At 36.7% G+C, this 25,719-nt stretch overlaps 2 protein-coding genes across 4 annotated transcripts; one reads left to right on the top strand and one right to left on the bottom strand.

Annotated features, from left to right (window-relative positions):
- Positions 1–704: 704 nt before the first annotated feature.
- On the bottom strand, positions 705–8,470 carry LOC112575652. The gene is made up of 9 exons (XM_025257629.1): positions 8,098–8,470; positions 5,651–5,837; positions 5,350–5,480; positions 4,649–4,749; positions 2,375–2,469; positions 1,864–2,060; positions 1,496–1,574; positions 1,131–1,236; positions 705–895 (listed from the first exon to the last, which is right to left on the bottom strand). The coding sequence occupies exons 1-9, from the start codon at positions 8,292–8,294 to the stop codon at positions 705–707; spliced, it is 1,284 nt and encodes a 427-aa protein (XP_025113414.1). The 5' UTR covers positions 8,295–8,470.
- A 45-nt stretch (positions 8,471–8,515) lies between these two features.
- On the top strand, positions 8,516–25,318 carry LOC112575326 (serine/threonine-protein kinase TNNI3K-like). Of its 3 annotated transcripts, XM_025257094.1 has the most exons (23): positions 8,516–8,572; positions 9,204–9,354; positions 9,944–10,052; positions 11,034–11,137; positions 11,442–11,539; positions 12,345–12,455; positions 12,685–12,783; positions 15,048–15,192; positions 15,605–15,743; positions 16,205–16,309; positions 16,579–16,673; positions 17,231–17,386; positions 17,593–17,733; positions 17,921–18,071; positions 19,157–19,283; positions 20,205–20,272; positions 20,742–20,899; positions 22,046–22,098; positions 22,281–22,413; positions 22,671–22,780; positions 23,473–23,693; positions 23,930–23,988; positions 24,404–25,318. In XM_025257094.1, exons 2-23 carry the CDS (start codon positions 9,315–9,317, stop codon positions 24,508–24,510), a joined length of 2,529 nt encoding a protein of 842 aa, XP_025112879.1. In that variant the 5' UTR covers positions 8,516–8,572; positions 9,204–9,314; the 3' UTR covers positions 24,511–25,318. The 3 variants fall into 3 exon arrangements, with proteins under 3 accessions (XP_025112879.1, XP_025112880.1, XP_025112881.1); XM_025257095.1 differs by lacking the exon at positions 8,516–8,572 and having other exon boundaries at positions 9,221–9,354; positions 9,987–10,052; XM_025257096.1 differs by lacking the exons at positions 8,516–8,572; positions 9,204–9,354; positions 9,944–10,052; positions 11,034–11,137; positions 11,442–11,539 and adding an exon at positions 12,104–12,164.
- Positions 25,319–25,719: the final 401 nt, after the last annotated feature.

The following is a 25,719-nucleotide window of genomic DNA, read 5'->3' on the forward strand; positions in this document are numbered from 1 at the left end:
TTTCTCTTGTTGCGAGCGGATAGTGTTATAGTATTTAATGAACCACGTATCTAGTTACATTGACAAAGGAGCCCTACCATTCATATTTACCCAAGTAAACATAGTACCCTTTGATGATTCCATTGCACTTTCCTGGTAGGCTCTTCCATGCACATCTTCCGTTGTTGATAGCTTGCATCCTAGCAACTTTGAGTTTCTTGACGGCTCGAGGTTCCTTCGGTCCATCGAAAGAACTAGGAACAGTAAAAATGTGACTGACACACCTAGCATCTCAGGAAAAGTATGCAAGTCTCAGATCAAAGTTCTGCTAAAATAAGTTCTTTAAAATGTGCACTCTTTATGTTTACGTCTTTGTCTTTTATTTCGGCTTCGTATTTAATTTCTGATTCTCTCACTGAATATGTTCATGTCGTTTATTAAGCAAGCATGCCGACACACACACCACAGCCATAAGATCGGATTACTTCACTCTTTCTCTGTGGTGACCGAAGAACTGTATTACTCGAAACTGTCTAATATCTCCCATGATGTCCGTAGGCTGTATATGTGTATTTCTGTTGTTGCCTGAGAGTCTCCTCCATTCTCAAGCTGCAGTGCTAGGCTCTCATACATTACACCACACTTATGCGCGCTTAATGAGAACACATAATGCAGTTATGTTAACAATTTACATGCTGGAAGTATATCATTTGGAATATTTGGAATCAGCTAACAGCCCAACTTTCTTCCACAGTTACTGCCAATGCCAGATGCAGGTGATCAGCACTGGTTTCAAAAAGAGCACAAAAGACACAAGTGACAGCGCATATACCTTCATAAAGCTGATATGTGATGGGTAATCCACTTTTTGTTGTCACAGCTTCCCATGTCAAGGAAACATGATTGGCTCCTTTCACTAGAACAAAAAGACCACAGAGTTTTCTCAGATGTCTGACAGTTTTAGTCAAACACGTCCTTAAGATAAAGTTTCTGCACTCGACACCAATAAAAATGTTACAGTATTTTATTTGCAGTAATAATTTTGTTATAAAATATACATACATTATTTACACAACTGACATTTGGTATCATATTCTTTATAAAGGATGACCCATAAACACTAGTCATAAGACCACAAAGCCGGTTACTACCAATGGCAGTAGGGGAAAATGGACGATCCAAACGCTTAAGGATGTCCAGTGTGATTACGGCCTCTTCCTTTAGGTCAGGGTTCACATCTGACTGAATCAGCATCAGCTGAGAGAGAACAGAGAAACAAGCAACAAAACTAAGATAAATAAAAGAAAATCTATGAAGTATGGGTTATTAAAAGTTTGAGCATAATAAATACTTTACCAGTGCAGCATGCCCAAGACTCATACACATTTCATCATCACTGCTGTTGCCATCACCATCATCAGCAGCAAAACACCAATAAATTCCTAAATAAAACAAATTCCATCTAGCAAATAAAATAAATCTGTGACAATTTCCTGTAGATCATTAAGAATATCACCTTTAAGGCATTAATGACCTGGGTGTTTTCACGCAACCGCAGACAGCCCTTGGGTTGGCTGGCAAGAGTTCTGAGTGTCCTGCAGTAAAAGCAGTTGAAAAACACCAAGTAAAGTGGTTATTCACAAGTTTTAATCAAAATGGAAGCAATGCTTAATTTTTCGGAAAAAGCCTAAAGTGTTTTAAATGAAATATTTAGACAATGCAATGCAATACAAATATACAATTTAAAACACTTTTAAAATAAAGATTCATAGTTGAAATTAATTTCTACCAGAATGACCTTCTCTTTTAACATTACCTGAACTGAACAACAATATTTTTATACTGTATTCTAAAAATACATCATTTTGACAAAGAAAGCCTTACATGGCTGCAAACCATCCAGTTTCACTGTCTTCAGCATTTAGCAACTGAGCAAGAGTCTGAAGCACAGCATCAGAGTGCATGTTCAGCAGTAGGCGGTTGTGACCCTCCAAGCTGGTTGCTAGGCAACTGAGTGCAAAGCATGCATTCTTGCTGGCCCCTGTGTCTTCACAGCTCAGCATCTTTGCCAAGGACGAAATCTGGCAGAAGGTTAGAGAGGGGAAGAAATGGGAAAAGAAGATCGATCGTGAAGGAAATATTGTTCTGTAGGAAATTGTACGTGTACTTCTAAGATTAAGATCTATGAATTTATATCTGTATAATACAGAAAGGAGTATCTAAGCAAAGCAGTTTAGATGATATCCGACAATTACAGCATCAAAACTGACCAAAAGAAAAAAATGTGTCTGCTCACAATTTTTAGGTGCATACATCTTAAGAATGAAGAAAAATAAAGGAAATCCACAGGTAGAGTCCTGTTTTTTCACATGCAAAAGATGCAGCCTTCACTTACCATTTTCTCAGATTCTGGCAGCGTTAAAAGCTGTTGTCGACCAACATCCATGTCACACAGCCGGCCAATGGCAAAGGCAGCATTCATACCCCTACCTGCCATACAACATCAGAGCAAAGGTTTGTGATAAACGCAGGATAATTTCTGATTATTAAAAATAAATGTGCAATTTATATAGCACAAAATCATATAGGAGCATGCATTTAATGCTTGATTAGCCTGTAAGTACACGAAGGAACAAAAAAATGGGCAAAAATGAAGATGAAGTACAATAACAGAAAAAACACAGGGAACAGTAATGATCATCAAAAAGTCATCAAGAAAGGGAAATCAACAGGACAGACTTATCAAGAGATGTAAGAAGAAAGAGAGTACAGGTTAGTAGTTCATAGCTGCCTTTGTCTTAACCCATCAAATTAAAAGGAACACCAGATGTCAACTTTGAAATATAAAGATTTTATTTCAAAGCTATCTAAGGGTCATCATAGCAATCAAAAGAACAAAAAATATATTCATCTACTCATAACATAAAAAACGTGAACAGGAAATACAATAACATTTAATGTTTGACATCTTACTAAAACCTACTAATTATGTTTTAAATTAATCGTAACATTTTAAAATCAACTTTTAAAAAGGTATGCTGGATATTATCAGCACTTATATATCGATAACATTTGGCATTAAAATTGGAAGCTTCAAATATAGGATGTGTAATGAGTGATTAAGTTAATGAAGTATGCTCCACCAAACAATCCTTGAGTTATGTTCCACCTTGTCCTGCTCTTCTCCATGTGTCACAAGCAAAATATGACATGAAATAACTAAGAGAAGAAAGATTCTTCAATTTGACTGATCTGCTGATCAACAGAGTTGTGTTGCTGACAAAAGCAAGACATCAACATCATGGTGCAATAAATGATGCAGTTTATTTGTCCGACTTGCCCATCGAGACTGCCACAGCCTTCGTGGCAGCTTGGCTATCACAATTCCAACATATGCTTAAGGGTGTCCATCAGATCGGTTGAAGGAGCACCTTACCTCCAGCCAGTTAGATTAGCATATGTCTGAATCTGTCTAACCCTGACAATTTAATGCACATGTAGTAAGCTTACTAGAAAACTCACTGTTAAAATACATCCAATTTATAGTGTAGAAATGGTTGGAAGATCATTTGTTTGAGTCTGTATTGTAATAAGCAGTAAACATACGACCAGCACATCAATTATTATAACTGATGTAGATGTGGCCATCATGTTGTATGAACATACACTCTCTGCTGCTGCATGCCTCAAAGGATCTTAATGAGCAACTGCTAACTAAAACTACCCTCTAACAATGGCAGACCCAGTGAAGACACAAATGTCAGATATTTATTAGCACAAAGAAGCCTAAAACTGATATCCAGTAGAATAGATATAACCTCATAGAAGGCCTTGGATCTACTGAGGTTTAGCACTGACAGTGAACACTCTCATACTTGAGAGATCTTAGACATGAGTCGGTCAACTATGCAAGTCAATGAAGCCTAAAAAAGGCTTTACCATGAATTCGAAGCTAACTTCACAAACACAAGCACTACCACACATCAAATTTTCAAGCCTATGCTATGTGGATAAATAGCACTATTACATAGTACTAATATGCTTCAAACTAGCTTGGCCTGTAAGACTAGCTTTTAAGGTCTGCTACCTAGCACTGCTCTTTGGAGGACTTACGAACAAACAAAGGAATTCTGACAACCAGGGAGGCAGGATTAACATCAACGCAGTCAGCAGTAGAGTTCACTACACACATGTCAGGAGAATTGTGTGTTAGTTCAAGCTAGATTTTAACATACAGCTATCTTTCAAGGTGCTTGTTATTCTGAGTTCATAAGAAATCAACAGGCAAGCAAGTGAAAAGAAATTAATCTTAGTCAAAAGCTTTAACACGAACATTACAAAAAAAAAGATGAATAATTCTTTATCCTAAATTCATAAACTGTTTAAGCAAAGACCGCACCACCCTAAAGTAAAACAAGTTTAAGTGCTAAAATTAAATCAAAGTATGGAAACAGTTATAAAACAATAATGATTATAATGATAGTAAATCATTATGATAGTGAAGATGGGTGTGCATCAAATACACAGGTATCTCTCACATCTTACATCCTTCAGACTCATGTGCTAATATTTTATGCAGTATTGAAGGTTAGGATCTGGTCCAGAAATTTACAAGCATTTGCCAGAATATTTAAATCCTTCCTTCAATATTATCTATTAATGCCCTTACCTGCTTCATCCACTCCTAATGCTGTCACCAGCCTGGACAGTATATTTTTGGACTGGGGATGAGATAGTATCACATTGCAGCCATCTTCAGAGATGCAAATCCTAAACAGGTACACCAATGTATTGGTAAACTCTAAACCCTCAATGAATATCAAAGCAATACAGGTAAAAAAGTGCTTGGAATTTAGAGATAATTCTGTCATTTAGCAAAAAGCAAAAGTTTTATCTGTTTGTCTTTTTATGCTATGGTTTAAATTTATTTTTATATCAACTTTTGGCAAATAGATGAAGATAGTTTACCTACAGACATTTTGCTTCTACAAAACTTTCCCAATAAAATTATACTCTTACTGTCTTAAATTAGTGCCATTTCTTCTAATATGAAACTGAAATTCCTCTGGTCCTTGGGCAGTCCAATGGTGCAACAGTTAGCACCTATCAACAATGCAGTGAGGGTTGGCTGTCCTGGGTTCAGCACTTGTCTCAGGAATGCCGTTCTTTCTTTGCATGTGGCATCTATTTACAGGGCTGGCTGCCTTACCATAATATAGCTTTAGTCGCTGGCTTGGCGTAACACACCAGTTTCCTACCTCCCCCTTCCCTATTCTCTGTAATTTATCTATATCTACTAAGCAACTCATCCTAGTTACCCTACACATCTAGCAATGTATCCTCACTACGATCAGCAGTTCATCTACTCACCTGGCCAAGACTAGAGCTGCATTGCTAGCAGTCCACAGATTCTGGTTGCCAAGCAGTACAGTAATGTACTGAACCATCTCCTGCACGCAGGTCTGTGACAACATCCATTGTCGACCTTCTGTGCTCTCTGCCTAAAAGAAGAGTTCCAAAACCCCCACCATGATTAATGTTTAAAAACAGGATTAAAAATGCTTTCAGGATTACATCACAAATGTTCTATTATTTCATTGTTCCGTTCTCCATTTGCCTTAATGGATGCATGATATTATTTATTTCATCATCATTATCATCTGTTACTGACCAGTGTTCCCATGGTGCCTGCTGCATTCATGACACTCTCGGTATCATCAAAGGTAAGCATGTTTGTCAGGTCATTCAGAATACCACTGGTCTCAGGATTCTGACTGTTGGCTAGAGCCAAGATACGCAGGCATCCCATCTCAGACTCAGCAAGTGTGCCAATAATATAAGCCGCATTTCCTGCAACTCTGTTTATAACAACAACAAAAAAAAATCTAGAAATCTTTACAATGCTCTGCTAGTCTTTCTCTCTTTGTTTTTTTATGCACATAAATGTGTGCTTGTGTTTGTAATGATATTGTGTGTGCTTCAAGAAATAAGCAATGCACAATGCAAGCAAATTACACACAAAAACAAAAAAGAAAAAGGCATATGGATTGACAGAGAGACTCTGAGAAAAACAGGCGCACATAAACATACGCAGTGATATTTCCAGGCACAGATTAAAAAGAAACAGGTTGTTGTTCGCTGGATTGTATGACAAATGTTCGTATAACACTGTGAATTTGCAGTCACTTTACTTGTAAAGGAAAAAAAGACCTTCCCTGTTGATCTTAAAAAGCTCTATGAACTCTTCACCCTGGAATAATAGAGCGCACATTTTGTGTAAGATTCAAAGCTTACATTAAAACCATCTAGCATGGACAGATTTCCTAAAAATAGGATTGAGTTTAAAAGTTTGCATAAGCACTAAAGGGAAATGCTCAGCAGTAAATGAGAAAAATATTGCATGGGCTCTTTCAGCTCTTGAGAAAGATCTCCAGGTCAATTGCCATTCACATTCAAAGAAGAACAGGCTTATGTATCACATTCATACAAAAGTAATAAATCATGATTAAGCTCATTGAAACTCTCCTTTAAAGAAGACAGTGCTTGCAACCTTTTCACAACCTGTCACAAGAAAGAATCAGTAAAGGAACAGCATTTATTTAAAAAAAATATATAAAAATGTGTTTTGATTTCTGCTAGTCAAATGACAAATGAGAAATTAAAAAGTGCTTTACAGTATCACAAAAAATGTAAGTGATATTGTATTCTGCTTGTGCTTTGGATTTTTTTTTCATTTCACTTTTTAAGCTGATTCTTTTAAATTCTTTGTCATTTAGGATAAAAAAATATTTAAGTTTTCGGTCAGAAGTCTAAGTTTTAAATATCTTTTTATCCAATTATTATTTGCCTTAAAGGTCAACATGAGTAAAAATTATTTTGAAATGAGTGGGATTAGTTTATCAAATTTTTGCTATTGCTCTTCAGTATCTGACCTCTTTCCTGTGATAATAAATCTCTTGAGCAAATGTTAAAGATCTCCAAGTCACTTATCAGAAAAACAGGTTACATGCCTGTGACTTGGTCAACATAAAATAAGTGTATGCAGTTTACCTATACCTAAGAGCCTTCTGCTTGCCAGCGGCCATGGCTATCTTAATGCTCTTAGCTACTGCAGTCACACAAAGCCTACCAACACTGGAAAAGCTGTAAGCAAACTGAACTTCATAAGATTAAATAAGGTAAATATTAGGAGTTTGCAAAATGAAATAATGACCTTCTTAAAAAAGACTGCTTTCAACTTCTTCACTATTCACTATCTTAGCAAGACTTTTGAGCACACTAAATGTCATAAACTTTCTTCCACAAATTTAGTAAAACCTTTTTTTCCCTCTTGATTTCTTAGAAAGAATAATGTAACAAAAGAGATTAGGGTGGGTATGTGTATGATTAAACAGTCTGCTACTCGATCTTCTTGGCATCGCAATCAAAGTTTCAGAGGTTTTTTCCCCTGGTGCTAGTCAATGATGCCAGGAAGGCAAAACTGCAGTTCTCAGCCTCCCAGCACATACATTGCCTGTCTACAATTAAACTGTTCCTTGTTCATAGAGCAGGATGCTGCTCCCATCTCAGTATACTCTCTCAAAATTGGTCCCCTCTCGATCCCTATCACCTCACCATCTTATCCCAGTGTGCATACATGCATGCACATATTTGCCTATATGTTTGCATGCTTTCATGTCTGGCCCAATCCCACTCTACCATATTAAAATATTACCATTTTTTTATGTGTATTACTCCTGATTTTAGCCTCCATAATTCAATATTATGCCTGCATTCTTTTCATCTTTTAATTTGGCCTTGGGTGTTTGGGTGTTGGGGCGATGTGGTCTTACTTGAGAGGATATGTTTAGCTCCATAAAACAGTTTTCCATTCTCTCTCTCTCTCTCGCATGTATAACTCATTAATTCCCCTCTCCTCTTATATTATATATAATATGCTCATATATGACCACATACTCGATCTGTAGTGTGCACACATGCATGCACATACACTGCTTTCGCTCACACGGAGAAACAGAGAGAGAGAAAGAAAGAGTGAGACAGACAGACTGAGGGGAAGAGAAACAGACAGGAACAAACGTAAAGCGCTGCTGCTTGAGCGCGTCCAACTGGAATTACCGAGGGTTATCGTTTGCGAGAAGACGCACGAGTCCCCAGAGAAAATCCTCCGACCCAGAATGGCACAAGAATTTTGTGATGGTCCTGTCTTTGTTTGCGTGCAAGTCGTCGACAAGCAGTTCCAAAGCCACATGCGCTCTTTTATCTGTGCACATGAGTTCTGAAAAGTAATCTCCATTTGCCCAGTTGCAAGCCATGAGTACTGATGCACGATGCTCTTTGGCATCCACAGAAACACTAAGTCGAAATAGTTAATTCCACTGATCACTCCATTGCACGAAGATAGTAATGGCGTTAGGATTCCATAGTTCGCGAGTTTTATTTATAGAGGCTCCACAATCATCTTTTGCGGCGGACTCCATGTTGTTGACATCGTATCCAATGTAAAATCGCGCGTGTGCGCTATCGCGAGAAAGTACGTTAACCCTCGAGGTCAAGATGGCGTCGTCCATTTTTGGCAGACGACAGAATTGATGTCAGTAAACTTAGTCGGTAAAAGTATAGAAGTCATTAATTGTCTTTATCTTTTGATTTAACCGTCTTAATGTTATGAAAATTAAATAGTGCTTCCTTTCAGCTAATGTGATTCATAGGCGTTTTGGAAATAATAAACCATTTGATTTGAAATTGGGCTTGTGATGAAATACAATGAACTAAAATACTTAATAAATGATGTATTTAAGTTTGTGTTTTAAATTTCGAACAACCAGGATATTTAGATATGTAAAAAAATAGAGTTACGGACACCATCGCCACGAACATGCAGACGGGAGCCATAGTATCACTAGGATCTTTCTCAGATTATCATCGCCAGCATTTCGTTGTTATAACTAATCTACTGTTTTACTCTCTTTTTTTCTACTAGTAAAAAGTAACTTTTTTAAAAGTAAGCTTTTTTATTTTTATTGTTTCAGTAATTTTATTTTACTTACCTCCCTGTTAAAATTACTATTAAAGGATTAACTTTCACACATTTCTCTGAGTTGCCTTAATTTTTTTTTTTGAAAAAGGGAAGGTAGTAGTGTTACTTTGATAGTTGTGAAGTGTATATACTAATAAGTACACGTGACTTTCAGCCTTATATACTTCTGTTGTTGATTTTTCAGAAAAAAAAGAACTGCATGTTCGCTGAGCTTTAACAGTTGCCACTACATTGTAACAATGAGTGGGAATATTTGGTGCACCAACTTATTATAGCCAACTGCTCTTTGAATACCATGGGGAACTACAAGTCACGCCCAACATATTCATGCACAGGTTCTCTTATTTTATTTTTAAAAATTGTATTTTGACTTGATTTTGCTGCAGGTTTACACTAAGAATTTTAAAAATAAAAGGTAGCCCTATGATGTTATGTATATTTGTTGGGGAGTGAAGGGTTAGGGTTATTTGTAAGAGTACCCATCTCCTACCCCTTACTGCCTTATCTGCCCCAACCATCTAAGGAGCCAAGTAATCATTCCACAGCTTGGCTTAGGGAAGCATGTGTTGCGATCAAACTAGCTTTTGTGTGCACCTTTAGGTCTGTGTGTCATTTGCTCTAACCAGTAGGCTATCTGTTATTAATAGGTTTTTACATTCTTACAACTATACAAGTGCATTTAGTTTTCAGTAAAATGTGGAACTTTAACATAAAAATTATGACATTTGTTGTTATTTTCACTCTCGTTTAATTGCCTTCCTAATGGCAATCAAATGTGTAGGAATTTTTGCTTAACAGCCATGCAAGAATTTAGTAACTTATTTAAAGTTTGATTTATTTGGTAACTTATGCAGCAGTATGTAGCTGAGAACAACGGTTTTTATTACCCTCATTATTAAGTCACTGTTGTGGATTTTATTGCAGATGAATTGAAAAAGAAGATCAGTGAAAGTTATGCTCTGTTTAGATCTAAAGTGATAGAAGATCTCCGACCTAAGGACACAGACTGGACAGAGCTTCAACAGGCATGCGGGTACAGTAATGTAATCTAAGTATTTTTGTAATTAGCTTCAAATAGAGACAAAGCTTGCAACAGCTACATAGAAAAACAACTAATGTTGGTGTGTTGAAAATGATTTTGGTGTGAATGACAGCTGAAATGTGAATTGTGCAAACATGAGAGTATGTGAAATATCTGTGGGTATGAATATTTATTACATTCAACTGTGTGAGAGCTCCATGCAGAAAGTAACAAGTTCTTGATTACTATAATGTTCTAGACAATTTTGTACAATGAATGGCAAAAGGATTTAAGGCCAGAGGCCTGCTAGAGAAGTCCCTAGGGGCTTTAATTATGAAGCAAAAGTAAATTGTTTCCCCAGGGCATAATAGCAAACTCAAGGAAGAGTGTCATGTTTCTGAAGTTATAAAGCAGTTTCCAGACCTCTTGGACACTGCCTCATGTTTCTTTAGCCTATGACACTTTTGCCACCACTTTATAACTACAGCTCTAGAGGCAAAACAACATTTGCAGGTCTGGTCATTGTTTTGTAATTTTCTAAAAAAAATGCTTGTCCTTGCTTGAGGGTTTTTTTTCTTTATTCTTATTTTCATGGCATAATATATAATACATCAGTACCATATTACCGTAGTACTTCAGCCATACCATGGCTCACACAGAAGTGTAAGAAACCATAAAGAAAACAAAAGCAGGGAAGCGCGCACACACACACACACAGAGTCAACCAACTGTACAACTTATACAATTTTTCTTACCCATAATTATTTAGTATATAATGTTCACAAATTTATACCTACAAAACATTTTAGTAATGGATTTAATGCTTGTCCTTGAGTTCCTCATGTTGCCCAGGTTGCCCCAGAGCAGTGGCTTTCCCTTGCTTTATAACTACCACTCCAACTTTTGATATTAATTTGATATTATTTGATATCAATTTGATATTATTAGGAACTGAAAACATTTATCTTCCCCGTCACTCTGTTTCTAACACAGCTCTGGAGACTTATCAGTTCTTCGCACCTTACTGAACGATGAGAATGTTTCTGAAACAACGGATGCTGGACTCGGTCTTCTTCATATCAGCTGTGTGTCAGGAGGTGAGAGATTAGGATGTGAAAGACCTGTGCTGACTTGCATAGACCTACACACGTAACCACATATATACATAGTTTCATGTTACTTCTTGCTAGGATATTGCTGATTTTGTAACGTTTATCATTGATCTTTTAACTTGTGGCAAAGATTTGGCGCTCTTCTCACTTCATGCTAGCTATATAGTTTGTTTTTAACATCAGCTTAGGGATTTATGTTTGTAATCTCAGGCTAGGTATTCAGCATACTTATAACCTCAGCTAGGTGTCCTCAGTCTAGGCTGCCAATAATTGTACAGTATATTTTCAGCCAGCAGCAGCCAACTAAAATTTCTTTTGCGGAAAGGAGTGAAGTGGTCTTCTCTCACCAAAAATCAGTTTGCCCCTCTTCACCTTGCTGCATACAGGGTAGGTGGTATCTCTTGCTGAATATTGCCTTAGTTTCAGATTGTTGCCATTATCACACCATCCTAGAATGCATTTAACTAGAGCATTCGTAAAGACATTAGGAAAGACATTCAGGATTTTCTGTTATTACGATACTTGAGTGATGGAAAAATATAATGACTTAAAATAATTTTCTATTGTTTTAAAAGACATAATTTTATATTTTTATATTTTAGTGGAATATTTTATTTGTTTCATAAAGCTCAGAGTTTACCATTTTAGGGAAAATTAAAGCTTATGGCTTTCATAAAAGTCAACTTTTTATTATTGTCATAAAACAGGGATGCACAACCTACGGCCCGCAGGCCATATCCGGCCCGCGACGCAGTGCCATCCGGCCCGCGAAACTTCTGCCCACAGTGCAGGAAATCGGCATGTTAGTAATAAAAAAAGACCTTAAAAAAACGAAAAAAAGGAAGAAGAAGTATTTATCCCCACGTAGGGGCGTTTCCCAATCTTTTTTTTCGATGGACGAACATTTCGATTCAGTTCTCGGACTTGGTGTCTCTACGATGAGGCCGGACATTCAGAAGTTGGTTTCGGGAAAACAACTTCAAATATCCCACTAATTACTACATAATTAATGGTAAGTACAACTTGTTTCTAATAAAAAATGGTATCTGCTCTATTTTTTTTTTGTCCTTTTTGTATTTTTGCGGCGAAGTGGCCCGCGACACGGCTGTCCGAAATGGATATGGCCCGCAGGCCGAAAAAGGTTGTGCATCACTGTCATAAAAGATCAAGAGCTATGTTTTTCGATTGTCAGGGAGATGTGGAACAGGTGGAAGCCCTAGCTGATGGAGGAGCAGATGTCAATCAGCCTGGTCATAGTGATGTCACATCACTGCACATTGCAGCTATGTGTGGCCATCTTGAGGCAAGTGCACTTAGTATATGTCACGGTATATCTGCAGTATGTTTGGGTATAATGCACAATTCAGACAACAGGACATGTTGGTAGTCAAAAAGGCAGCCATTTTGTCATTCACACCAGAACTGCAGGAGTTATATTAAGATCAAATAGGTGTTGATGGTTATTGTGAAGCAGATATTAGCGTAAATTGTAAGGCAGTAAGAAACTGTATCAGGGTTTGGTGTTTATTCAGGTTGCCAGAGTGTTAGTCACGCACGGTGCACACATTGATGTTGCTGATATTGTCAAGTTTTCTCCTCTTCATATTGCCTGTTATTTTGGTCATGAGAAGGTAAGTAACTGGAAAATGTTATTCAAGGCTAATCTGCCTGCAAAATAATTTCATTGGCTGGGATTCTAGTTCTGAAATCTACTTGTGTTGAAAGAATAGAAGGTTTTCAATATTGTCATTTTCTTCTGTAATTTTTTTTTTGGTAAAGTTATAAACGAGTTCTTATAATATGACTAAAGCAAACTTGCTGTTGGAGCAATGTCTCATTAACTTGCTTTAAGGCATTATGTTCAGCCCCTATGAACATTTAGTTGCACAAAGCAGAATGCTAAAATCAACTAAGAAAAACTTTGTGTTAGCACATTATATAGTAATGAGAAATCTATCAAAAGCTAGCATGATGGACATAAAAGGTGATTTATCACTGGAAGAAATGTTTTCAAAATGCTCCAAATGATCGTCTTTATTTGGGGATGGGGTAATAAACAATAACAAAGTAAATGTAGTAGGCAAGGAAATTTTACTGCCACTGAAATGTTTGAACAAAAGCAGAAAATTATGAAATAAAATCTTTTATAAACAGAGAGATAGCCACAATGAATAAATTTGTTTTTTGATGCAAATTTTAAAGAAGTAATCCTTATGGGAAAAAGACCAACCTTACTGATGGCTTATAATATGGAAATATAGCAGTAATAGTCATTGACTTTTTATTCTGTCAGTTTCTAAGGAAAAACTACAATATTCTTAAGCATAATATTTTTCTAAAACATGAGTTAACATCAGTTTGAGCAGCACTTGGCTTGAAATTCATACACTCCTCTAACCAACTGTCTAATTATATTGAGACACATTTAATCTGTCGTAATCTTTAGTTTTTCACTAAAACTGTAGGCTGCAGAGAACCCATCAGTTGTCTCCATTAAAATTACATAACAAATTTTATTTTGCAACTATGAAGATCCATGCACTTGTCAATAAGGACTTTTAAGAAACATATTAAAAATAAAAGTTTTCTGAAACATAGATAGTAAACAATTGCCTCGTAACCCTCCAATAAAAAAAGAAATTATGATAGTCTTCAGTCATAAAATTTTCCTTTGTTGGGAGCTCCCACAAGTAATAAAATACAGTCACATCTCACACACCCATATTATGGTTGCTTAGTCACACTCATTTATTCCCCCAACAGCAATGATAGTGAGAGGCACACATTTAATTTTTTTTTATTACTGGGTTACTATAATTTCCATGGAAATCTCTTGGTAAGACTTCCGGTTCATATATGGGACTCTTAACTTGTGGAAGTTGGTAATTAACCCAGTCATTTAATAATAATTTAGCACCAGACTAAATCTTAAAGCAAAAAAAAATATTTATGAAATATTTTGTTAATTTAGGTCAAAGCTGACAGTGCTGATTATAGGTTTTATCCACACTATAACGATTTAGAGAAGATGGTAACAGTAAAAATTAAACATCTTGTTAATTTTCATCTCATATCTTCATACATCATCTTGACATTTATGGTGAATGACACTGTTCTAATGTTAGAACAGTAGTTCGACTTAATAGGTTAGTATAAAATATTGTGTTTTGGGATTCTAGGACTGCCTAGCTGTTTCATTTATTTGTGAGCCATGTTATTCTCATGCAGTCTTATGCCACATAATCATGTGTTATTCAATGCCTTTATTATATAGACATGTTTTTTTCTAGTGTGTGTCCTCAAAGCAGGGTATTTCTAGTGTAGTGAGGCGGCTGGTAGTCCAACATTTGTTGTTAGTTTTGGCACTCTAAACACATCAGCACCAACCTGCTGGAGCATTGCAAAAAAGGGTGCTTGGTGGGAGAAATGTTTGCTGACACCATAACCCAGCGGTTCTCAACCTTTTACTAGTGACGCCCCCTGACGAACAAAGGTACGTCTGCGCGCCCCCCTTAGCCAGCAATGTAAGCTAATTTCACTAATACCAGTATAAGAAACTATTAAAAAATGACCATCTTCGCGCCCCCCTTGTAAGCACGTCGCGCCCCCCCTGGGGGGGGGGGGTGGCACAGGTTGAGAACCGCTGCCATAAACCCACCATTCAGTTACAGTAGCATTAGCTATAAAGATATTATTTACTTTTGTGTGTATTTTATATAGGCTTCTTAACATGAAATGAAAGGCTGAGTTGAAAGTCTTGCAACATGCTCCTTACTTTTCTGAAAAGACATACTATGCTTTTTAAGAATTGACATCTAAGTGATCATATTGAAAGATTCATTTATCTGGACTGGCATGCACATTTTTTGTGTGCATTTGTGTGTCCTGATGACAGGTGGTTGAGTTCCTCATTCAAAGTGGTGCAGACATCAATGTCAATGGCAGTGTTGGTGATAGGCCACTTCATCTTGCCTGTGCCAAGGGAAACCTAAAGATTACACAACTTTTAGTGGAAGGCAGAGGGGAAGTTAAGGCAGATGGTTTGTTTGCAGTTATTTTCTCTCCCCTACCTAAGCATAATATTTGCATATTTTTATTGGCATTCATTACTTTTGTACCACTTATGGCTTTGGCCGTTGTACTTATTTTTTATTCTTTTTCAACATTTGATTTTTTTTTCATGTCATGGCTTTCATATTAATATTTTATATTGTCAATCCTATCTTAAGTTCTGCTTTGTCCAGATAATGACTTATAACTGACTGGTACTTTATTTGAGGTTCAATAGGTAAAATGATGTATAATTTCATAAGAGTTTGTCTCTTTTGTTAGTTTTGCTTGTATTGATATCATGCCTGGTAGAAACTGCATATTGTATCTGGTCATCATTCTTTGCATTATTGTGGCGCACATAAAAGTGAAAATAGAAATGGTTGTTTCTTTTTGACACAGTGACATTGTGTGATGATGAGGGGCACAACCCGCTCCACTTCTGTTGCAAATCTGGGCATCTGCTAGTCCTGCACTATCTTCTTGACCATGGTGCCCAGCCTCATGCCACCAACATTTATGGGGACACTCCTCTCCACTTGTAAGTATTAAATCATCTACCTCAGAAATGCTCTAAAAGATTTGTGTTAGTATTTTCTGCAAGAAAAGGATAGTAAAATATCTTTTTTTACAGCTGATAAGTTTAATCAGTAAAAGAGATGTAACAGCATGACCTTTTCAGTTTGAAGACAGTTGTAAGCCAGCATAAATTTACTAAAGAACCAATGTTGCGGCTCTATATCTGTTGGTGCAAATATCAGACTAAACAGGTTTGGTGTTATCTTTACTTTTCTGCTTTATATGAGAATATGCTAAACATGAGAAAATGTAATTAGACATGTAACAAACTGTGAATAAAAAGAAAAGACAAGAAAAAAAAATTATTCAGTAACTAAATCTAAAAGTCTTGCTAGTGAGGGCAAATATTTTTGTGACAAGCTTTGAGTGGAAAATAACAATGGCACTGTTTATTCATTGAATTCACTGTGGATTTGTTTTCAGGGCTTGTTACAATGGCAAATTAGAGATTGCGAAGCAGCTTGTGGCTCTGACAGGATCAGACAGTCTCAACAAGGAAAATGTTTTCAGTGAAACGCCACTTCATAGGTAAATAAATCCACAAGAGCAGAGTTATTACTTCATAGATAGCAAATTCAAACACAGATTTTGTACACCTTTTCATAAATTTTGATTTATTTGCTTTTTTGGGGCTTTTTTTTTTTTTTTAAATACATTACTCAGATCTTGAAAGTCCCCTTTGAATGTTCCTTTACTTTGTTGGGATTTACCAATGCAAGGTACTATTTGGCAGATTCTAATGAATAATTTGTGTATTGCAGCTATATTTTACGAGTGTGGTCAAATATTTTGTGCAGCGCAGGTACATATGGCAAGAATGTTGAGCTGGTCAAGTTTTTGCTAGACCAGGATTGTGTTGACATCAATTGTCAAGGCAAAGATGGCCACACAGGTTTGTCTCTAATTCTGCTGGCTGACACATTGTTGTCCTCTTGAGAGCATTCAGCTTTTAATAAGTTATTATATACCTCCGATGATCTTATCAAGACTAACATCATCATATTTTGTTTGTGGTGTCATACTGAATAGGTTTTGAATAGAAACACCATGCTTGACTTCCTTATTTGGTGAGCAATCATTAAAAGTTAATATTTCTGATTGACAGCTGTTGCACAAACAAGCTAAAATATATATTTATATTCTTCAACTACATTTTTGCATGCTGGTGATCTGTAAATGCCTGCTGCAATTTGAAGGCATAATAAGAAACAGATTTATGTGGAGTGTTGGGTTTTTCGTAAGTGAAATCGCCAATAGAAATACAGAATTTGTTAAAGATGTTGACTTGGGAATACTCAGTGGAGAATGGGCAGGAGGAGAGCAGTTGTGAATAGTTTGTGTCTGGTGCTCTTAGCACTGTGTACGTCTGTAATGTAGGTTTTATCTTGACAGAAAAGTGTAACAAGAACTAAGGGCAGTCACCGAACCTGAGATTTTTTTTTATGTCAGCTCTGCACAGTGCCTGTTATCATGGCCACACTCGAGTAGTGCAGTTTCTGCTGGAAAATGGTGCTGATGTCAACATGGTGGCCTGTGTCAGTGAGCAGAGTGGTGACAGTGAAAAGCGAGAAGAACAGACAGCTCTTATGTGGGCCTATGAACGAGGTGGGCTGATAAGCAATGAGCATGGGCATGTGAATGAGGAGCTAGGTGGATAATGGTTGACATGAATGATGAGTTAGATGGATGTCTTACATGGGTGATGAGAGAGTAGTTAGTCATTAATGAGCATTTTGATCAACAAATACCATGTATTGTTCTTTCCAGAAAAACTTTATAACATTTTTAACGCTAAAGTTGTATTTGGTCAGGGCATGACGCCATTGTTGTGTTAATGAAACATCACAAGCGACCATCTGATGACTCAGCATGCAATGATTATTCTGGAAGTCTAGATGGTTCTTATGTCTCTGTGCCCTCACCATTAGGAAAACTGCGAAGCATGACCAAAGGTATGTGTACAAACTAGTCAAGACAATGCTTTTAAGATAAGTTGCCTTCAGATTGCATCATCTAAGATTTTAAAAACAGTTTGTACTTTATTTTATAGTTATATGTACTAATTGCCCACTGAGATAAATAAAGTGTTATTTTAATATTTGTTTTTAGGAAAAAATTGTTTCTACTATTTATTTACAGAAAAGATTGATGTACTACAGTTGCGTGCAAACCTGCCACACCAATTTCATCTGCAGATCGTTGATCTTGACTTCCATGAAGTTATTGGCTCTGGTTCTTTCGGCAAAGTCTACAAAGGCACATGCAAGGGTCGCACCGTTGCCGTCAAGAGGTCATTCTTGGAACACTGACATCACTTCATCCTATTGAATATTTTTTATTTCATTGCCATTCAGCACAGCTTGTGTTATATGCCCTGTTTGTCTTACAAAGCATTTCTATTTGTTCTTTGTAGCCAGCCTAGAGCAGTTCAGATCACAATCACAAAGCTTGATGTGACTTCTAGGAAGTAACTCAGATAATGGTAGAAAAAGTGGTCCCCAGGGGATAAAAATAATAGTTACAGATAACTATATGCCAGCTCTCCATTAGAGATTAATAGCAATCTCTTCTACATCAGTCATTGCAGTGCTGACATTAAGAACTGGATGACTAAAAACAATCCTCAAGAATCCTGACTAGACTGAACATTGCTCATTGGCATTAGGAAGTACCTTCCCTTTCGCTACCTCTCTGACTGGCACCACAATCTTTTTATCCAGTCTTGGCATCACTTTGGATTCTAACTTCTCCATGTAGCCCCATATCTCCTCTGTCGCCAAAACTTTTTTTTATTTTTAATCTTTAACACCTCTCTGCCAACACTGGTTCTCTGATGTCATCATCAAGCTAGTTGTCTCCCCTCTCTCACTGCTCGATTACTCAGGCCTTCCTTTGACCACACTTCACAAACTTAAGTGGGTTTAAAATGCTGCAGCTCCTCTGGTGCTTTGGGCACAAAAGACTGATCACATCAAACCCTACTTCGCATACTTTACTGTCTGCCTACCACTGACCGTATTACATACAAACTGGACTGGACTGTCCTTGTTATAAATGTCACTATCCGTCTTCTCTTGATTATCTTTTCTTGCTTCTCCATCCAGACTTTATTCAGCATACTTCATTCAGCCGTTGACATCCTGCAGTTTCACATTCTTGACACCATACTCTGCTCCACTGGCCAGCAAATTTTCGCTGGTGCTAATCCCTTTGCTGCTTGTAACACCCTCTATTTGACCTTCTGCCAAGAAGAAGAGTACTACTTGCAACATTGCTTAGCATCCAATTAATCATTTATAATGTTAGTAAATTGATAGTGTCACATTGATTTTGATAGGAGAATTATTTCCATAAAAATATCTGCATGTCTAACAGGTATCGTGCCAGTTCATTTGGAGCCAAATCTGATGTGGATATGTTTTGTCGTGAAGTAGCCATCCTTGCCAAGCTGAACAGTCCATACGTGATCAACTTTGTTGGTGCTTGTTTAGATGATCCCAGTGTAAGTTAGTTAAGGTTTTGGTGTTCATGTTGCTCAATAAATGTTTGTCAAGACTTGTAAAACTTTAGAATAGTGTTTTTAATAAACCAAGAGTTGAGATAGTTTTTAAAATAAATTATTATAATGATTTTTAACTAGCTCAATGTGGACAAAAAGCAATATGACTGAACATTTAGAATGATAGTGGTAGCATGAATTTTTATTTGTTTCAACATTCACCCCTATTAACCTATAATAAAGACAACTATCATTGACACACTATTTTATGGAGCATTATTTAAACATTTAAGTGATAGGATTTGCAAGAGATATAGTTCTTTTTTTCATGTACTAAATTCAAATTAAAAATGGTATCTGTATGCAGTTGAGAGAGCACCTGTCATGAAAATAGTTATGAGCAGAAATTAAGAAAAAATTATTTGCACAATATATACAAACATAAAGTGCCAAACAATGAAATCTTTTATTGGAATATACATTTGATGTCAACTATTACTTACTGTTGTCATTTTTTATTGTAGCTATGAGGATGTTACCAGCTGCAGAAGTGAATTGTATAGAAGGAGTTAATGATGGCAATTTTAGCAAGACATTACAGTAGTTTTGGTTGATTTGGTTGCTGGCATTCGATCAAAGAGTCATTTAGCTTCTGCACATAATATGTTGAGGCTTTGAATAGATGGAAGAATAGATCTATTTTACCACTGAAATCATTATTTTGAAGACAAAATTCGTTTTGCATGAGTTAGATAAAATACCCCTGGATATTTTCACTTTTGTATTTGGCAGATAAAGCATCTAGGTGACAACTTAGTTATAATTTTTTTCTGCAACACTATAACAGCTTTCAGAACATTTATTCTGCAACAGTTTCTCATTGTTACACAATATGTTGTTTAAACATCTTGCTTTACTTTGCAGCAATTTGCCATTGTGACACAGTATGTAGCCGGTGGCTCACTCTTCAGTCTCTTGCATGAGCAAAAGCGGTAGGAATCATTGTCATGTTCCTGTGGATAAATTAGTTCACTCTTTTTCATTACAGCTCTCAAGACTTCAAAGGCTACTTATGGAATTTGGAAGAATTCCTTTCCATTCAATGTTTGGAATTGTACTCAGTGGGAAATATGTTAAAATTAATAAACATAACTGATGATGATTTAAAAAAACACAAATGTCTGAAATAAGCTCAAAACTAGTAAAAAAAAACTGCTAGCTGTCTTTTCTTGTGTGAATCAGACACAATTTCCTTAATTGACTTGAGGGGCTATGGTAGAAGGTTAAAATGCAGTTATTCAAGTCATTCTTATGGAGGATACTTTATTTATTGGATTATTTTTAAGGAGATAGTAATTGTCATGCATCTGCGCATATAAGACTTATATGGAGTTGTATTGAACTGCAGTCTTGAAATGTTAAGCATCCTAAGCAGTTGTGAATGTTGAGCTATCTGTGCAGGCTGATTGACCTGCAGTCCAAGTTGACCATTGCTTTGGATGTGGCCAAGGGTATGGACTATCTCCACACTCTGACACAACCCATCATCCATCGTGACCTCAACAGTCACAATATCTTGCTAGATGAGCATGGTCGTGCCGTTGTTGCTGATTTTGGAGGTATTGCAGTTTTCTCTATGCATATATTACACAATAGTTGTACATGAAAATTTAGTGAAGTTGACATGGACCAGTCCATACCTCTGTGTTTCAAACATACATAAATATTTGTCAATGTTGTCGGTGTCTTCCTGGAATGTGGGGAGTTCAGGAATATACTCTTCAATACTTCTGTGGAGTGTTTCCATCTTCAATTATTATCTGTAATACCCCTAAAATGCAAACTTCCCCCCAAAAAAAACTAATCCTATGCCCAGCCAAGGCAGATTGCAACTATGGTTGCAAAGTTCAAAATGAGGAACAACCACAAATTTTTCTTAAAACAATAATATAGGGTACCTAAGGGGAAAGATAACCACACACTCAGACACTAACAACCCTCCTCCAATAAACACAAGTTTCAGGGGTAAGGGAAAAGTAGCTGGGAAAGAAAGACAGAGTACAGTAGAGACAGAATCTAATCCCTTATTACGGGTAGAACTTTACAGACCCATGGAACTGGAGACAGGATAAAATGTGAAATCAACAAAAATCATCAAATGACCACGAAACAGTTAAATACGATACTCAGCAAAAGACAATCCATCCACACAACAACTTTTCACACGACGAAGACAGCCCCGCAATCACCAAATTTTCATGGCATGGGTGGCTTAACTCAGCCAGACAAATGTTCTTACAACACACAACAAAACGATTGCCTGAGGCTGCCCACATCATGTTCATTTCATTGTCGAGTGGCTCAGGACTTTACTTCTTCCTTCAGTATCTTGGGCCTGAGTAAATTTCCTCCCTCTTTCCCGCCAAAACCTACTGGTGAACCAGGTTCACCATACATTTTCTGTCACAGTTAACCCTTTCCCATCTGATGTTATTACCCATTCAACATACACTTGCAGTCCGTAAGTTGCAAAAGGGTTAAAATATTCTGAAAAACACAAAGGCATGGACTGGTCCATGACTGAAATGCCTCATGAAGCACATCCCTATACCATAAAGCATTTGTCTAAACAGTATTTTCACCAAAATAGATAAATAACATACTCAAGGTTATGAAGCCTAAGAAGGTACTGTTGTACTGTGATTGGTTATTGTTGAGTAAATGGCAGCCTTTATCAAGTCAAATTTCTTCTTTTTCTTCTTCAGAGTCAAGGTTTCTTCGCTCCACTGAAGAGGACAACATGACCAAGCAGCCAGGGGTAAGACACCTTGAGTTTCTCACCAGACCTGGTCAAAGTGGCTTTAGATTTAGAACTAAAATTCAGGAGAATCCAAGCAGTAATTAATTTTTGATGGGGTTTGAATTTTAAATTTTTGAATGGAGAAAGAGTTTGTCCATAATCTTTATTTTAAGGATTAAGGAAAATGTTTGTTTTATCAGAATCTACGGTGGATGGCACCAGAAATCTTCACACAGTGCACAAAGTACAGCGTTAAGGCCGATATGTTCAGTTTCTCCCTGGTTCTTTGGGAGCTACTGGCAGGGGAACTTCCTTTCGCGCACCTTAAACCAGGTACTTGTCTCCTTCAAAGTTTAGAGAAAATAATAAAGAATAATACATCATGTATGAGCTGCAGCTTTTGGTTAATTTTCTTGAGTATTGCTTAGGGTTAACACTGAGGTTAATCATGGCAGTTGTTTATAATACATTATTTTCACCTGGGAAATCTTATATTGTTTCACTAGTAAAATGTTAACATCTGTAACAGTAATACATGATTTACGTGCCTCTGATATACAACACTTGTCATGATGTTTGATTTACTTCAGCGGCTGCCGCTGCAGAAACAGCTTACCACAATTCTAGGCCACCCATTGGTATCACATTTCCCAAGCCTATTGTCACCTTGTTACAAAATGGTTGGCATGCAAATCCAGATGTAAGAATTACTTCTCAACTTCTTGACTTTGAAATTAGTTTGATCATATGTGCTGTCTTGTTCTCATTTGTTTCAGTTTACTTAACCAGTTTTTCCTTGTAATTTGTAAAAACATATCTTAATAACATGCTAGTCCTCTTTTCACACCCTTCGTTTTGCCATATTATGTTACTCTCAGCTCTTGTTCTTGTTATTTGGTTCCTCTTTGTGTTTTCTGTATTTGATTTTAGTCTTTGTTTAGTACAGTTGTTTATTCTTTTAACGTTCATATATATGCTATTTGTTTTCCCGTCCTTTGTATGTTGTTCATGTTTTGCTCTTGTTCTTAAGCGCTAAGAGCATACTCCTTAGGAGTGTGAGTATGCGCTTTACAAATTTTGCATTTATTATTATTATCTTGTAGTAATGCAGTGTATATGTTTTATTTAGAGAGGAAAGTAATTTATTTGCTGTGACCTCTTAAATGTATTATGTATCTTTTCATGTATTGTATCTATTGTAGCTTAACATGTATAATTTAATGCTATTATAAGCATAGATTTAATTTGCTTTATTGCACAAATATTATAGATTGTAATAGACTTTTTGTTATCATCATTTTCTTAAACTTATTAGTTCAAATGTATTTTGGTTATTCTTAAGGCTAGAATATATCTGTGTTGTGTTCATGACCTAACTGCATGGTTTGCCAGGAACGTCCGGAGTTCCGCGATATCATTCCCATCCTGGAGGAGTGTCGTCAGTCTCAGGCTGTGGCCATGTTGTCAAATGTTGACGCTGCACCAAGCCTGTTTCCTACGGCGTTGCCAATGGTTACAGATCAAGTCGATCCTGAGGGGCGAACAACACCTCCCCTAGTGGGCCATGTGTCTGCCCTTCGTAATCACTGGGAAATGGAGGCTTCTCGCAACAGGTCAGGAATGTTATTAATGCATATGTTAAAATAGTATTAGAACAAATATTTACTATTCATGTATGCTGGCATAATAATGATGAAACAATGATTATAAGAATGTTTTGTACAGCCAAATAAAAATGATGCAACACTGTTGACAAGTACCAAGTCATGGTTAGAACATTGGGTGAAGGAGGCCTTTGTGTACAGAGACAAGCACATGGCATACATGAGAAAAAAATCTTTGTTTCTAGTGTTGGTTCAGCTGAAGATGGTCGCAGAAGGATGCCTTTTCCACATCTTGACAAAAATGGTGAGACATTAGTTTTGATTTGGCTTCAGGTTTTAATAAGAATTGCCCATGATAAACCTCTCTTATTTGGGATCGTGTTAAGACCCTATAATCCTGTAATTCTAATTTATATTTACATCTTGTAATTATATTCCATGTTTAGATCAGTTGGACTGAAATAGAGTTTAATGACTAGGTCTGTCTTTTTAGTCCATATTTTAAGATAATTGTATATAACGTAATTTTCAGTTCACCATTTTAGACAGTAGATGATTCTTTTATAAATCTGTAAAGAAATTCATTGTCTAGTAAGGCAGGATATACACCGAGAAAAGATTGAGTTTTAAAATACACATGGTAGAAGAAAGAAAGGCTGAACCTTAAGTTTTTTTTCAGTTCAGGCTTATTTGTTTATTTGATTGTTTGCTGCTATCAGGTTATGTGTCTGATCCTTTGAGTACCATGCGGTTCCCACTATCAGTTCGCGACTCTTCACCAAGAGATGACCAAGCCAGAGAATCTTCTCCCAAAATAGAGACCTAGTACACTTTTGCTGATGTCTTACTCATGTGATGCTGCATCTCAAGGATGTGGAATTGGTGCTACTTTTAGTGGTGTGGTGCTGGTTTTCATTATAACATACTGTGATCGTGGTCCTTGGCACTCTATGGACAGGTGCACAGTCAGGCTAGCTGTATGCTGAAGCCTATCAGCCAGGTTGAATGCTAATAAAATACAGTCCCATCGCATTATCTGTTCACTACAAATGTGAGTTAAGAGGTCAGCTGACTGAGATGTTAGGATTCAGCAATAAGCTTCACTGTACACTTGGCTACTAACTGTTATTTGTGGTAGCCAGTTTCTAACACTTACAGGTTACTGTGGCTCAGGATCCATAGGCATGTGACTTAAAGTGTTTGTGATTTGTCGTTTTATACAAAGAGATCTGAACTTTGACTATGCAATACAAATTGACATGAATACTGAACAAATGATGAACATATCTATATGTATGCTTGTGCATACAAGTAAGTGTGTGTGTGTGTGTTTTAGTTTCTACATTTGTACATGTATATGCCTATTATGTGCATTGTATTTGTTAAATAGCTTTAACATGATCAAAATTATAGTTTAAAGGTATCAAAGTCTCTTTTTTTTTCATCCTCTCAAAGAAGCCCTAATAAAATTGCAGTGAGAGGGTGAAAAAGAAATCCTTTGTGAAGACCATCAACATGAAATTTGACCATTTTTTTTTTTTACTTTTGTCTTTTTCGTTGAGTCTGCCGACCAGATGAACGACAGACCAAACTTAATTTTATTTATAAAGGCATTGAGCATTTTGTCTAATGGAGAGATGTATTCTGTCAGTGTCGTCGTCATCATCATCATGTCATCATTACAAGACATACAGATTGCAAGATCAGTTATCACTGACTGTGTCTGCACCGGACACTGATTTTTTTTCGCTAAGTGTCTCACTGAAGGGAATAACTTCGGAAGTCTTCGGAAGTGTGACGTCATTAGAGATTACAGAAAATAGACTACATTCTGGCATTTTCAATAATATAGATTAGAGGTGTGAACTGTATGAGAAGAAAAATGCAGATTTTCTGAGATCAGATTTACTAGGATAGGTGTGTGTTTTGAGGTAGAGAAGATGCTCCACAGCCTAGTCCAGTGTGCAGATCCAGGGCTAGGGTTCTTTCCTGTGCAACTTCATCCCCTCTTCCCTTTTTTAAACTTCTATTGTAT

This window comes from Pomacea canaliculata, linkage group LG11 (genome assembly GCF_003073045.1).
Source record: "Pomacea canaliculata isolate SZHN2017 linkage group LG11, ASM307304v1, whole genome shotgun sequence".
Lineage (NCBI taxonomy): Eukaryota > Metazoa > Mollusca > Gastropoda > Architaenioglossa > Ampullariidae > Pomacea > Pomacea canaliculata.

What these genes read in the sequence shown, in the direction of transcription:
- LOC112575652 (XM_025257629.1), bottom strand. Translation starts at nt 8,294, where the DNA reads ATGGCTTGCAACTGGGCAAATGGAGATTACTTTTCAGAACTCATGTGC. An exon ending in CTCGCAAACGATAACCCTCG is followed by an intron (nt 5,838 to 8,097) that starts GTAATTCCAGTT and finishes TGTTATAAACAG; the next exon opens with AGTTGCAGGAAATGCGGCTT. An exon ending in ACTGGATGGTTTGCAGCCAT is followed by an intron (nt 1,575 to 1,863) that starts GTAAGGCTTTCT and finishes CTTTTACTGCAG; the next exon opens with GACACTCAGAACTCTTGCCA.
- LOC112575326 (XM_025257094.1), top strand. Translation starts at nt 9,315, where the DNA reads ATGGGGAACTACAAGTCACGCCCAACATATTCATGCACAG. An exon ending in AGTGAAACGCCACTTCATAG is followed by an intron (nt 16,310 to 16,578) that starts GTAAATAAATCC and finishes TATTTTGTGCAG; the next exon opens with CGCAGGTACATATGGCAAGA. An exon ending in ACATGACCAAGCAGCCAGGG is followed by an intron (nt 22,099 to 22,280) that starts GTAAGACACCTT and finishes TTGTTTTATCAG; the next exon opens with AATCTACGGTGGATGGCACC.